Raw genomic sequence first — 14,697 nt, 5'->3', positions numbered from 1 at the left:
GTACGTTCTCTTATGTATTTGTCATGACAACACTCGTATATGTAACATTTTGTTCTTTGAATTACTTAACCAGTTATTTTTTTATTCGTTTATTTTTCCTGAAACCAAACTATTTTGTTTTGAAGTTGTAAGAGTGTTTCAAATTATCAGCCTATTATTTAAAATGCTATATCGAGTAATTTTCCAATGCATGTAGTTGGATGGGTTTGTGACGATGTCGCTACACAGGCGGCGACACGAAATGTTATATGGAGGAGCGAGATCTGCTCACCAACATGGCGCGACCTTTTACTTTGAAATATAAACCCTTTGAAACGCCACTTCCTGCATTTTAAGGGACCAATTTTGCTGACACACTAAGGGTTTTAGTTTCGAGGCACCCCCCGTTACGTCGCCACTGCGCCTTTGTTCTTTTCAATTGCGTCTGTGGCGGCGGCACGGGGGGGGGGGGCAATCAAGCTGAAACCCTTTGCGTCAACAAATTTGCCCCTCAAAATGCAGGAAATAGCGTTTCAGAGGGTCTAGATTTCAGATCTCGCCCCTCATGCAAATTTTCGTGCCACCGCTTCTGTGCGTTTAGACTGTATGAGATGTAATCTGCACAGTAAATAAATTGTGACTAAAACCTCAATCATTAGTTGTCTGAGCTAAAACACACTGTGAATGACGTCATTATTCACCACCATCGGTTTTAGGAAGTCAAAAGTAAAAAAAATAAAAATAAAAAACAGTCCGAAAATCATTATCTTGTTCACTACATTTAAAAAGTACAACTTAGCATATTCATAACAACTTATATTTGTATTCTCTAATTACAATGAATTAGAATGTAATTTCAAGGACAAACGGGTCCCATGCTTCGTATACAACGAACGTAAAATGTACAGGCATCTAAAACATTTTTTCCACACTTGTTTGGATCATAACATTTTAAAGTCTTGAGGGGGTGTAAGATTGGAAATTTTGTTCCTACCATTTTCAATGTGACTCGAATTAATTTGATGTTACGCGAATAAACTTTGCTGTCTTACGTTTATCAACACAAAATTAAATAATCAATATGCCGGAGAATATGAAATTCCGGATTGTATTTCGAACCGATGTTTCGCGCGATAGTTACACGAACTATGTGCAGAGGAAAGCTGTTCACCCTATAAGATCAGTGTTTTTGGTATGGTCCATTCAAAATGGCGCTATTATTGATGTATCGCCAATGGAGTAACGGTGCGGCGCTCGCTGGCAGATTCGGGCTGTTTCTTAAATTTATAACATGCTAGTTCACGTTTAATAATTTCCTTCAGTTTGGAGAGCCACAAATTACTTAGCAGAAGAGATCATTTACCGCTGACCGTAATTCTACGAGGAAGATGTGGAAATTGGAAAAGATCTCTGAAAAGATCTCGGGTAAGATTCCATCAATGTTACGCAAACATTTTCACTTGCTTCAATTGATACTAGAAATTTTGTATTGATGCATTTTTTTTTTAAATATTGACCCAAATCAGTTCCAATAAATATTGAATTAGGGTGTTTTTTGTGTAACTACACTCACTTAGATTAGACCGTTATGTTGGGATGCCGTCATCCTTTTCAGAGCCCGCATCCGGAATACGAGTACAACAACATCCTGTATTGTTTGTACTTTAAGAAGTCAATACCGGAATCTCATGTTCGGTTTGAAGTCTGAATTTACAACTAGTATTATTACTTGCAGCCCCATTCATTTAAATTCATTTAAATTCAATACAAACAATATACAATTTATATTACAATTATTCATTTCTTATTTCTTATTTTGAGATATGTATTTATTTCATTTATTTACAATATTATTTTTGTTTTTGTTACATGTATTTGACTTTATTGTATTTTATGTCAAGATCTCAAATTGGATACAATAGCAATAAAGATTACTTACAAATAAATATTTGTTTGTTTCTTCAGATATGAAATAGAGATGATTTCGTAGTTATGATTTATTACCCCCCCCCCCCCCATATTTAAAAAAAACAAAAATACTTAGATTAATACTACATCAATGTATTCATGGGTAACGGGCAAATCTTATAAACTAAACAACATCAAATTTATAGTTTATAAGTTGCTGCTAAATAAATAATGTTTTTCATAGTACTTTAGCTTACTGTTCTGTTTGATCTCCAAGTTTACTTTGGGAAAATAATTTATTGCTTTCTTACAAATACAATTTCTATTAGTTGCACATAATACAACATTCAATAAATAAAGTTAAAATGAAGAAAGTTTTTTTAATGTGTATGATCATTACTTATAAACGTAATTGTGCAGTTGTGTAATAAAGTTATTATTGTAACTTGGATAATTTGATATAAATTCAGAAAATAAAAAAAAAAACCTTAAAATTAGCCATGAACGTGAGTCGCTACCTTAAAATTCTAAAGAACGACACACAAATTATTTTCAAATATTCCAATAGCTGAGCTAAAAATTCTGTTCCATTTAAACCATGGCATCTCAGAGGTTGATAGTGTTTGTAATTTCTGTGCGAAAACTGTAGATGAATGAATTGCATCCCTCTTGATCGTAAAATCGTGCTGTATTCTTACTTGTCTTCTTCAAGTGTACCTATTTCTCAAGGAATGTAAGTCCTATCATAACAGAGAGAGATGAAAAAAAGTTGTTGTGTCTAGATTTAAAACAAATTCTCAAATATTAAGAATATATTATTGATCCCTAAGTGATTGAGGGAGTTGTTCTATTCGACTCTGAACGAACTGGGCCAAACACTCATTTCAGGGTTTTTGTGAATTGTAAGAAGGAGCACACCTTTGTTACATGTATTTGTTATAACTGGTCATAATCTACTGACGGTTCGAGGTTCGGTAAGAGGTCGCTGCACCCTTGTTACATGTATTTGTTATAACTGGTCATAATCTACTGACGGTTCGAGGTTCGGTAAGAGGTCGCTGCACCCTTGTTACATGTATTTGTTATAGCTGGTCATAATCTACTGACGGTTCGAGGTTCGATAAGAGGTCGCTGCACCCTTGTTACATGTATTTGTTATAGCTGGTCATAATCTACTGACGGTTTGAGGTTCGGTAAGAGGTCGCTGCACCCTTGTTACATGTATTTGTTATAACTGGTCATAATCTACTGACGGTTCGAGGTTCGGTAAGAGGTCGCTGCACCCTTCTTCTCCTGAACTCCTGCTTTTCTCCTATATATTTTCGAACAAAATGATTTAAAAATTCTCAAATAGAAGTGTTCTGCATTGCCTTTTTACGAACATTATTATTCAACAATAACATAACAATAGACCATTTTTCGTTCACTGCAATACCTTGCATTATGCATGAAATCAAACAATTGATGTGCTATACACATTTGATATGTGCAATTTTAATTTCACATTTGAAAGACTATCATTTCGACATTCAAAGTGAAATTGTTTATTTTTTTGCAGCAGACGATTGGGATGGACTTTCAACTCAAAACACAAGATCTTTCAGAGAACAAAAAAAAATCACCTGTTACAAAAGTTACGTAAAAAAACAAATAACTCTAGAATTTTGTGATGTTACGTATTGTCTTTTGCAAATTTTCGAAGGCTATTTGTAATAAAACTACTATCAAAACCTAAAAGATTTCAAATTTTTTTTTGTTATAAATATAAATAGAGCTGATGAGTTATTATTGGTTTTATGATACTTTTTATACTGTACATGTAATTAGGCATCATGTTTCATCAATTTTTTTTTTCAATTTTGTGTATCAAATTTGATAAAATTGCCTTAGATTATAGGAATAGTCTAAAGAATATCTGTAATTTTTGACTGGTGGCAAGGCAAACTTTCTGGGCATTTGATGGTGGGGTAGAGAAGGAAGAGGGTTTGTACTGTAGTCAACATAATATTGAGCTATTTACCGGAAAACAAAAATATCTTGGTCTAGAAACATTGTTATCCTATATAGTTGCATGGCATTTATATACATTTTGACCTTTGACCTCAAACCATATGGTAGAATTCAAAAACGCTCTGTATACAATACATATAAGTATTGGTCGATGCATTGTTCTTGTTGTAAACTGCGTTTTGTTATAAAACAAGCACATCGCGCACTGATTACACTGTATAACATTTACATCAATTTACATAACAGTAGATGTGTTCATGGTAGCCCTGAATTGCACTGGTAACAGCTGTGAATATACTGCAGACGTGGCAAACAACATTTATCAATATAATTTAAACCAAACACACCGTAGTCACAAATTTCATCATTTAATGGTTCAGTAAGATCATATGTAAAATGATATTAATTAATTATAACATTGAAAAGGTTTTAAATAAAAAAAAAATAAAGTATACCTACTGTTATCGCACACCGAGCGCAATGTGTATGCCAAGCGCGTGCAAAATATGCTCTTTAAACAAATGCTGGCCTTCACACCCAGACTTTTGTAGTGCTGGATTACATTATTCAGGTTACAGGGCCAGTAGTTTGCATATTTAGTAAATGCATGCTGTGTAATAGGCAAATTATTAAAATTGTTGGTGTCACATGACTCTGTATAAATTATAATTCATCTTTATACCAGTCAGTGAGAGAAATAGGGAGCATAACTCTACAGTGATGGTGTTGTGGATGGGAACTATCGCATATGATGAAGGAATAGTCTGTGGAATATAACCTGATATTATACAGAGGATATTATCATTGTTGTCATCAAGTTGAATGGAACTGAGATACCAGCGTAAAAAATATTGTGTGTGATTCTACTGTTCATTTCGCTGGCCTTGAGGTCATCTGTATTGTAACTGTGACAACTGCAATGCAGTTATATTGTGTCAGTCAGCGTGTGGTTTGTCGGTTGAACCTAACAAGCAGACGCTGTGCATCAATTGTAATGAATTTGTATCTGGATCTCTACTTGCGATTTCATCTACACCGAAATTAACGCCCGTGTTCAGCAAGTAATTAAAACTGTAAAACATAAAACAGGTCAGAAATATTGTGGGACATCAGCATTTGTTGCTATCTACTCATATGACCTCCCAAAAAACTGACAAATTTGTTAAATTAGACAATGAATACCAGCACATTTGATGTGTGTGTAAGGATATAGAAAAGAGAGTTGATGATAGTGGTGGTTTATGCCAAAAACAGTGACAACATCGAGTATCTGCATCTTTCACTCTATGTCAACATTGTTCTATACATGTACATGGTATTTAATAAGTGAAAACCAATAACTATACATCAATATCAGTTATACATCGGTATTTCATCAAAGTGAGATGAAATCTGTGAATGCAGAACAATGAAGAACAATATGCAACATAAAACAGTCAGATTCAAAGGTAACTGTTTTAATATCATCCTATTAAGTTTCAATAGTTGTAGCAGTATATGGAAATATTTATGATAGCGATTTACTACAAACTTTTAATCAAATGAATTTTTATTTAGAAATCAATATTTTTAATATCACGGTATTCAATTAAATGATCAGTTATAGAATTTGTTATGATAATAATGGTTTTCTCCATCAACCAGCTTTTGGGAATACAATTGAAAATAATAAACAAGGGACATTTTTTTTTATAAATTTAAATTATTAAAATTATAAAAAAAAAAACTATGAATTTAATAAAACAAATAATTAAAATTTGACCAACCAACTGTATGCAAATTATTTGATTTATTGGTACACTAGTGCCTAGTATACACTGAATATAACTGGTAGTTAATCAATCATTATTAGAATATACTGTCAACCAGGATACAGGTCAACATGATGTATTGTATGATATATAGTAGCAAACCTTAACACCAAATCTGGCATGCCAATCTATAGACTTTATTTACGAATAATTGCCGAGCTCTCGCCGAAAGAGATAGAGGGAGTCATGTGACTTGTTTTTGTCCCTCCAAATAGTACCGGTGTTTCATTTAACCGGGCATATACTGGTAATGTTATTACGTTCACTGTTCCTAATACCATAGCGAGGTCAGATGAACGTTGGACTCGTTGACAGTAGAGAATGGAATGGAGGTTAAAAACAAGTTGCATGGCGTCTCACTGTCAACAACATTTTTACAGCCATTTACGAATAAAGGTCTGTTGCACCAACTGTGCTTTAAACACTAAACATAAGTGCTTCATTTAATTGTATTGTCAGTAACATTTCATTCAAAGCTCTTTCAAATCTGGAGGTTAGAGTGTTTGTAAGCCATCCTGGTCCAACACTGAAATATTTTGTTGTTTATCGAATAATTAATTCTGTCATACATTGCTATCTTGAATTCAGATACATGCTAAACACATTGTCAAGAAAAAATTTGTGATGAGCTAAGATGCTGAAAAACAATTTTCGCCTACTGGTAAGAATCTCCTGTGCCAGATACTGATTGGGTTAAAACTGTAACTTTAACTGTGGAATACAAGTCTGTTCTTTCACCCTGATGTTTATTAAAACTTATTTTTCATTCATAAATTGAAACAATTATAATTTTTTCAAAACAAACATTTCCTTCTAAAAATTTGTATGAACAATATATGATAATACAGGAATATATATGTCAAATCTCTTGTTGACAGCAAAATTTAGGGAGAGTGCATAAAATACTTTCTCATAATTTGCCTTGTGTACTCATGCATTTTGTCCACGTCTGTCAAAAATAATAAAGAATAAAATGTTTAAAACTGTTTAAAATAAAACTGTTCTGTGGGGAATTTTGTAAAATGTTTACTTTTAGAACTGTTCTATGGGGAATTTTATCTAATTACATTATGAGAATAAAAGCATTTTAAAATTCAGTATAGTGACATTGAAAATAAATATTTTGACATGAGCCATATGTTACACCATTGTTCTCTTGTGTATTGTCACCGGTAAATTTAAGCTCCAAAATTGTGTAACATGTGTAATTAAACACGCCATATTGTCATTGTAAATTAAGTAACCTAACATATTCATACTTACTTCAAACACGCATGTACAAAATTATTTTGTTTGACTGAGACTTGACTGGCATTATTTGACGTTTGTGGTGGGCTGTTTTTATAACCATTAGCTTCATCAATTTACACATTTCTTGATATCATATGCAAAATATTGTTATTTTGAATAGTTTTGTGTGCCTCACTGTGAGACATGTTTGTGACCTCAAGAGGTACCCTGGGTAATGTCGATTTAGGGCTGAAATTGAAACCTGTTTTGTCATACCATATTTTCCCTATTAGTAGCATATATGTGTTTCTACTGGAAAAATTAGTCCTATTTAATGATTCAGTCAATAACAAATACAATCTTTGGTTTATATGCGCTTCTATTGGAGATGTGCTTCTATTAGAGTAAATAATATGCTTTATTAGCAGTGTTTGCATTTCCTTGGACAATAGAGATATGTCAATGGTCAAAAAAGGTTATCCACTAAACGCAATTTTTAGTTTATGTGCACTCAAATTAGATATGATACGCTTCTAATACTGTAAAATCATTTAATTCCACTTTTGATGTTTGAGCATATTCACTGTGTTTTAATTTCACGAATTTCTCAGGGAAATGTAGATTTAAATTTAGCGAATTTTTCTCATCAGCGAAAATAGTGAAATTAAAACCCAGTGAATAATTAATGCATTTACAGTAGTACAAATATAATATGCTGTTTTAGGTGTGCATGCACTTACATATTAAAGTCAAAATATCTCATACAATACTAAAATAAAATTTTTTGTTTATATGCATTTCTATTTGGCCAAGAAAAAACAAATTCTGTGGTTCATATAACCCGACTACCCTATTTTTTACTGCCCGACCCTAAACCTTTTTTGCTTATATTTGAGAAAATATCACAAAATTGTGGAAGCTTTAAATGTGATTTTATAGAAATACAAAACTGGGTAATCTAAACAACTTCAAACTTGACTAATGACACATGTATCTGTAAAAACATTTTTATAACAAAATAAAAATCATGTACCTACTTGATTTTTTAAAAGCATTTTATAGAAACAACACCATTTTTATTATTATTTGGCCTTTGATAAGGTAAATCTGTTTTACTGTATTACTATTTAAAGTGGATTTTAATTATAACTAAACATTCAGTTTGGAGTGCATTATGATTATAATGAATCATAAAAGATATTCTTATACATTATATACTTAATGTGTGCATAAATAAAAGCAATAGAAAACTAATATAAAAGCTCTAGTTTCCTAAGCTAAATTACATTTTCATTTATTAAATTAATTAGCGACCATAAATGGAATTTTGAAGCTCTAGAGAATCAAGTTCATTAACTGGGTCACAGAGTAAATTTTATGTGGCACTGTATATACTAGTAGTACTCGGTTTGTTGTTGTTGAAATAATGATTAGTTCTAAATTATTTGATTTCCTTTTTAAATATTGCTTCATAAAATTAACTTAATTAATATGCGGTAACCATGAAACTTGAAAACATTTCTTTTTAACCAATGTTATTAATCCCAATCTTATTGTCATTTTAACTTAAAAAATCTTTTTTTTAAATCATATTTTTATTGCCATTTCAACTTTGTAATTTGCTCTGAGACGCAGTGTAATGTGCTATATAAATAATAATAATAATAATAATAATAATAATACAAGCAACTGTTTGTTTAAATGTGATTCTATTGGAGATACACCTCTGATATAACAAATATGATATTTTTCGAATACAATATTGATAACAGGCCCTTTTATATTGACTATTAATCAAAAATAGTGTTTTACAATATTAATAACAATATGACCAGTAAGAATGCAGTATGTGTAGAGGTTACAATGTATGTATACGTTACATGTAAGCAGAGCTGGAACACGTTACTCAATATCAATTGTTTGAGGCTACCTTAATACAGTGTATGTATACAATTACCAGTGACTATATCTTTGTTTATAAGGATAATAATATTTGCTTATTTACATGCACTCATTATTTAATTAACTGTACTATAGCCCTAGTCACACAAACTACCATTATCTAGAGATTGTATACCAACTGGACTACTCAAAATAAAAAATAAAAATAAAAAATAGTTTGCTTTACAAAATCCAGACTTTAAAAGAATGCGACATTCATCTACTTGTATCCACAATTTGTGCATGGCTCTTCGTATCGATTACACTTATTAACTACCCAGTATGAAAACTGCAGTATGTAGTAAAAAAATTGAATAACCTTTTGATTGAATCAGAGTTTTATATCTTTGATTTGTGTTACCTATTTGCAGAGGAAGGTTCACCGGTATTGGGCAAGATACCTGTGATGCCGCCAGATGACTTGATGAAATCGCAAGTAGCATTACTGACAGGTGAGACAACACACATGGCATGAAATTCAAGCCACAAACACATTTGCTTTGGGTGGTGACCCACTTGATAGGGCCCAGAAAAAAATAATTTTTCAGTTCATGCGCATCAGTTAAAAAATATGTGTTATAGAAAAAAAAAGGAATGGAGAATTAAATTAAAAGTATCATTTGATGACAGTTTTGAAATTCGAAAACTTTATTTTTGGAAAAATTTTCATCTGTAACTTTTTTCTTTTTTTTCTGAGCCCTCTTTTTATGGCCTTCATTTCAGTAAATATTTCCTTCTCAATTTTAATGAAGTATTGAAAGAAATATAAATAATTGTTTTGTTTTTATCATGAACATATTATGTGATACACGGTATGAAAGGTTGAAAAGATTTATATTATGTTTTGATGATTTTATTATTTAGAGATGATCAGAAACATATGTTTTTGTTGCAGACCATAACCTTAATAAATTATATACCCTGGTATTTATTGATAAATGGGTGCAGACCTTGACCTTAATAAATTATACACCCTGGTATTTATTGACAAATGGTTGCAGACCATAACCTTAATAAATTACACACCTTGGTATTTATTGACAAATGGGTGCAGACCATAACCTTAATAAATTATACACCCTGGTATTTATTGACAAATGGGTGCAGACTATGACCTTAATAAATTATACACCCTGGTATTTATTGACAAATGGTTGCAGACCATGACCTTTAAATTTTACACACTGGTATTTATTGACAAATGGTTGCAGACCATGACCTTAATAAATTATACACCCTGGTATTTATTGACAAATGGTTGCAGACCATGACCTTAATAAATTATACACCTTAGTATTGATTGACAAATGGTTGCAGACCATAACCTTAATAAATTATACACCCTGGTATTTATTGACAAATGGGTGCAGACTATGACCTTAATAAATTATACACCCTGGTATTTATTGACAAATGGTTGCAGACCATGACCTTTAAATTTTACACACTGGTATTTATTGACAAATGGTTGCAGACCATGACCTTAATAAATTATACACCCTGGTATTTATTGACAAATGGTTGCAGACCATGACCTTAATAAATTATACACCTTAGTATTGATTGACAAATGGGTGCAGACCTTGACCTTAATAAATTAAACACCCTGGTATTTATTGACAAATGGTTGCAGACCATAACCTTAATAAATTATATACCCTGGTATTTATTGATAAATGGGTGCAGACCATGACCTTAATAAATTATACACCCTGGTATTTATTGACAAATGGTTGCAGACCATAACCTTAATAAATTAAACACCCTGGTATTTATTGACAAATGGTTGCAGACCATAACCTTAATAAATTATACACCTTGGTATTTATTGACAAATGGTTGCAGACCATGACCTTAAAAAATTATACACCCTGGTATTTATTGACAAATGGGTGCAGACCATGACCTTAATAAATTATACACCCCGGTATTTATTGACAAATGGGTGCAGACCTTGACCTTAATAAATTATACACCCTGGTATTTATTGACAAATGGTTGCAGACCATAACCTTAATAAATTACCCACCTTGGTATTTATTGACAAATGGGTGCAGACCATAACCTTAATAAATTATACACCCTGGTATTTATTGACAAATGGGTGCAGACTATGACCTTAATAAATTATACACCCTGGTATTTATTGACAAATGGTTGCAGACCATGACCTTAATAAATTTTACACCCTGGTATTTATTGACAAATGGTTGCAGACCATGACCTTATTAAATTATACACCCTGGTATTTATTGACAAATGGTTGCAGACCATGACCTTAATAAATTATACACCTTAGTATTGATTGACAAATGGTTGCAGACCATGACCTTAATAAATTATATACCTTAGTATTTATTGACAAATGGGTGCAGACCTTGACCTTAATAAATTAAACACCCTGGTATTTATTGACAAATGGTTGCAGACCATGACCTTAATAAATTATACACCTAAGTATTTATTGACAAATGGGTGCAGACCATTACCTTAATAAATTATACACCCTGGTATTTATTGACAAATGGGTGCAGACCTTGACCTTAATAAATTAAACACCCTGGTATTTATTGACAAATGGTTGCAGACCATGACCTTAATAAATGATACACCCTGGTATTTATTGACAAATGGGTGCAGACCATGACCTTAATAAATTACACACCTTGGTATTTATTGACAAATGGGTGCAGACCATGACCTTATTAAATTATACACCCTGGTATTTATTGACTAGTATTAAGTATATGACCTTAAAGGGCCATTCATGCATGTAGATGTACAAGTTTAATATTATGATATTAATGATTCAAATAATGTGTGGTAGCTGACAAAGATGTTTCATATATTTCAGGTGGCCGAGATCAAGAAGGTAGACCTATTATTACAATACCATCTAAACAGTTCAATGTTCTAAGAAGCACGACATTAGAAGATGTTATTAAGTATTATATTGGAATTACAAGGTAAATTTAATTGAGTTAAGATTTTACTGAGGTTGACCACCAAATAAGGAGGGAATAAGAAATCAAACAGATGGTGCACCACGGCTATCGCTGTGGTGGAGATTGGCGGTCGCAGGTCGATCGCTTTTTATGCATAGATTCCATGACACCAGCTGACCATGGTCGTGTATGGTAGGCTTGCACAGCCATTCACACTTATTGTAAAGCTCATAAATGAACACGAAAGACTGGAAAATTAAAAGGATAACATTGCCACAAAGTTCCAATGAAAAATTAAATAAATTTGGCCGAGCCAAAAACTTGGAAACTATGTAGTTATAATAATTGGCAGAAAAACTATTTTATTTGCCTTGGAATGAAATCACAAAGCAATCCAGATAACGTAGAGATCAACATAATGAAAAACATGATTGCATTATTTTGTGAAAATACATCATGCATGATCTCAGAAAATGTTTAGAAAGATTAATGTTTTCGCGTAGACCAAATATAATTGAAGTATAAATTCAAAGTATTTGAATACATTGGTGAGAGGTTGCATTTTACACAAACGAGAATATGCACCAAGAAGGAAAAGCAATTCAAAGTCGATACCAAGTAGACTTGGTATAACATACGCTGCGACAACTGAGTAATCAGCGGCATCATTTTGGGGCGCAATTGAATTTTGATTACTTGTTTGCGACAAGTATTTTAATGGATGATAAACTAACCTCACCACTTTATGCCTCTTTACCTGTTATTAGTGTTTTGTTAGAGTATTCATGTTTTTGTTTTTATTTTTTTAGACCACAGATAAAACATGTTGGTTTTGGTTTTGTTGTTGATCTGTGTAAAGCAAATGAGAGCATTATTGACATCATTATAACTACATTGAACAGTGTCCAGGTAAGACAAGATCATAACCATGAATCAAAAACGTGTCTTTCGTAAGATTTGAATTCGCATTAGATATTTATCTTAGCTACAATTACCGTTTTAATTAGAGAATCACTTAGGAGGATCTGACCCCCTGTCCTCCATTAAAAAAAATAATGATTTGTGAAGAATTGCTGTCATGGTAACATTTTGTTCACAATGCTATGTGTGTATCCATGGTAGCCACAACATGAGGAATATGAATTTGATAGCTTTTATGCAGATGTCGCCCTCTATAGTTCAACAATGTACAGGGTACTAGTCATGCTTATTATTTTAAAATTCTTTTTGTAATCTTTTTTTTCTCTCAGACATGTTAGCAAATATGTGTGGAATGGTCTATGCATGTTTCAATTTATATGATTTTAAGCACATTGCCACTACATTGCCAGGAGTGCCCTAACTTGTTGCCATGGAAACAATGTGATTTCCCCCATGGCCATTTTGAATTAAAAAATATTCAAAAATACAACTGAGGGTTCTATTTCAAAAACTAGTTCAGTTAACCCCTAGTTTTTTTTGTTTAGACATTCACACAGTTACGTGGAATAACTTGGCAGCATTTCAATGAATTCCTGCACCATAAGTGTGTTCGCCTTGTTCTTTCGTATGAAGGTTCGGGTTGATTTGAACATTATATGCCATGTTTTTATTATTATGGGTAAATGTTATTAGTAAAAAAAAATGCCGAAAAAATGGGAATCATCGAATAATCTTTCCAGTCTGAAGTATCTTAGAAAATGAACAAAATCTGCATTTTTTGCACTGGTTTCACCATATCTTGAAAATTTTGCTTTTTGACATGGAATGGAAAATTTATATATATTTGATATAAATTTGATTTTACTATATCATTTTAAAATTTGACATTTCATTTTGGTGAGTAGCCAGTTATATTGAAGCGACAATATATACTCAAAAGACTGAACGTTAAGAACCTACCAAATACAATTACCGTAAAATCTGTATTAGAAGCCGCATCCCTAATAGAAGTCGCACCCACTCTTTTTGAATAATTGAGAACCAAAAATTCATCATTTCTCATATGTGTAGATGCTCTAATAGAAGCCGCATCCCCTCTGTTGCATTGTACCATTTTAATAGAAGCCGCAGTTTCTAATACAGATTTTATAGTACCATATAGAGCTATACCAAATACCATTTCCATAGAATAGTTACTAACTGTTACTATACTACACTGCATTGAACTGTGATCTAAATAGATTTAGAATTTTTTTGTTTAAATATAACCACATAGAGATGAGCAAATGTCACCGAAATATTGTTTTAGACACAATTGCATGGGCTGATGTCACAAAAATTGTATTGAAATTTAAATGAATTGAAATGGTCTGGTGATAGAAACCATTGGAAATTATAACGCATGATAAACACTATTATGAGAAAGACATTCATAAAGAGGCTTTAAGCTTATAGCCTCTTAAGATAGCTACATATTTGACATTTTGCCGGGAGCCCGGTAAGTTGTCATGAGTTGTAATCTCTGACAAGACTGGCTTTCAGTAGATGGCGCCGTCTTTTACTTGCAACTGATTTAATGTACGTCAGGTTTTAGTGTATATTTCCATAAGTGTTCACATTTACATACATTTACAGTTCACATACAGTTATTGTTGCTTGTATGTATACATGTATGTACACTGACATGTTTAATAATATAAAAATTGAACTCAGCTTGAATTCCTTTCAGTACCAAGTGATGTGAATATACCATATTCATATTTGTAATGTTGTTTTTTCAGGCTCAGATGAAAGGTTCTGTTGCTATGCTATATGCTGTTTCCCCCATTATGAAAGATCTACGGAAACACATGCTGACAAGATTGGGACTAAGAAAAAGTAAAAAAGCAAAATATAAAGGAATTTCCATACCTTTATTTAAGGTAAGAGTGTCAAAGTTACCAAGGTCAACT

At 32.3% G+C, this 14,697-nt stretch overlaps 1 protein-coding gene across 2 annotated transcripts in view; it reads left to right on the top strand.

Annotated features, from left to right (window-relative positions):
• The first annotated feature begins 1,175 nt into the window (after positions 1-1,175).
• The window catches only part of LOC102807700 (uncharacterized), a 39,841-nt gene continuing 26,319 nt past the window's right edge, over positions 1,176-14,697 (top strand). Inside the window, exons 1-5 of one of the 2 annotated variants that reach the window (XM_085501336.1) lie at positions 1,176-1,404; positions 9,251-9,331; positions 11,734-11,845; positions 12,634-12,733; positions 14,527-14,667. In XM_085501336.1, the coding sequence (XP_085357462.1) occupies positions 1,368-1,404; positions 9,251-9,331; positions 11,734-11,845; positions 12,634-12,733; positions 14,527-14,667 (471 nt within the window). In that variant the 5' untranslated portion in view covers positions 1,176-1,367. Of the gene's footprint in view, positions 1,405-4,632; positions 5,346-9,250; positions 9,332-11,733; positions 11,846-12,633; positions 12,734-14,526; positions 14,668-14,697 lie in introns of those variants that run through there. The other variant, XM_085501335.1, reaches the window with a different exon arrangement.

This window comes from Saccoglossus kowalevskii, chromosome 7 (assembly GCF_978046115.1).
Source record: "Saccoglossus kowalevskii chromosome 7, keSacKowa6.1, whole genome shotgun sequence".
Classification (NCBI taxonomy): Eukaryota; Metazoa; Hemichordata; class Enteropneusta; family Harrimaniidae; genus Saccoglossus; species Saccoglossus kowalevskii.
Note: the sequence above shows the minus strand (reverse complement) of the source record. Positions and strands in the feature narration are given on the sequence as shown.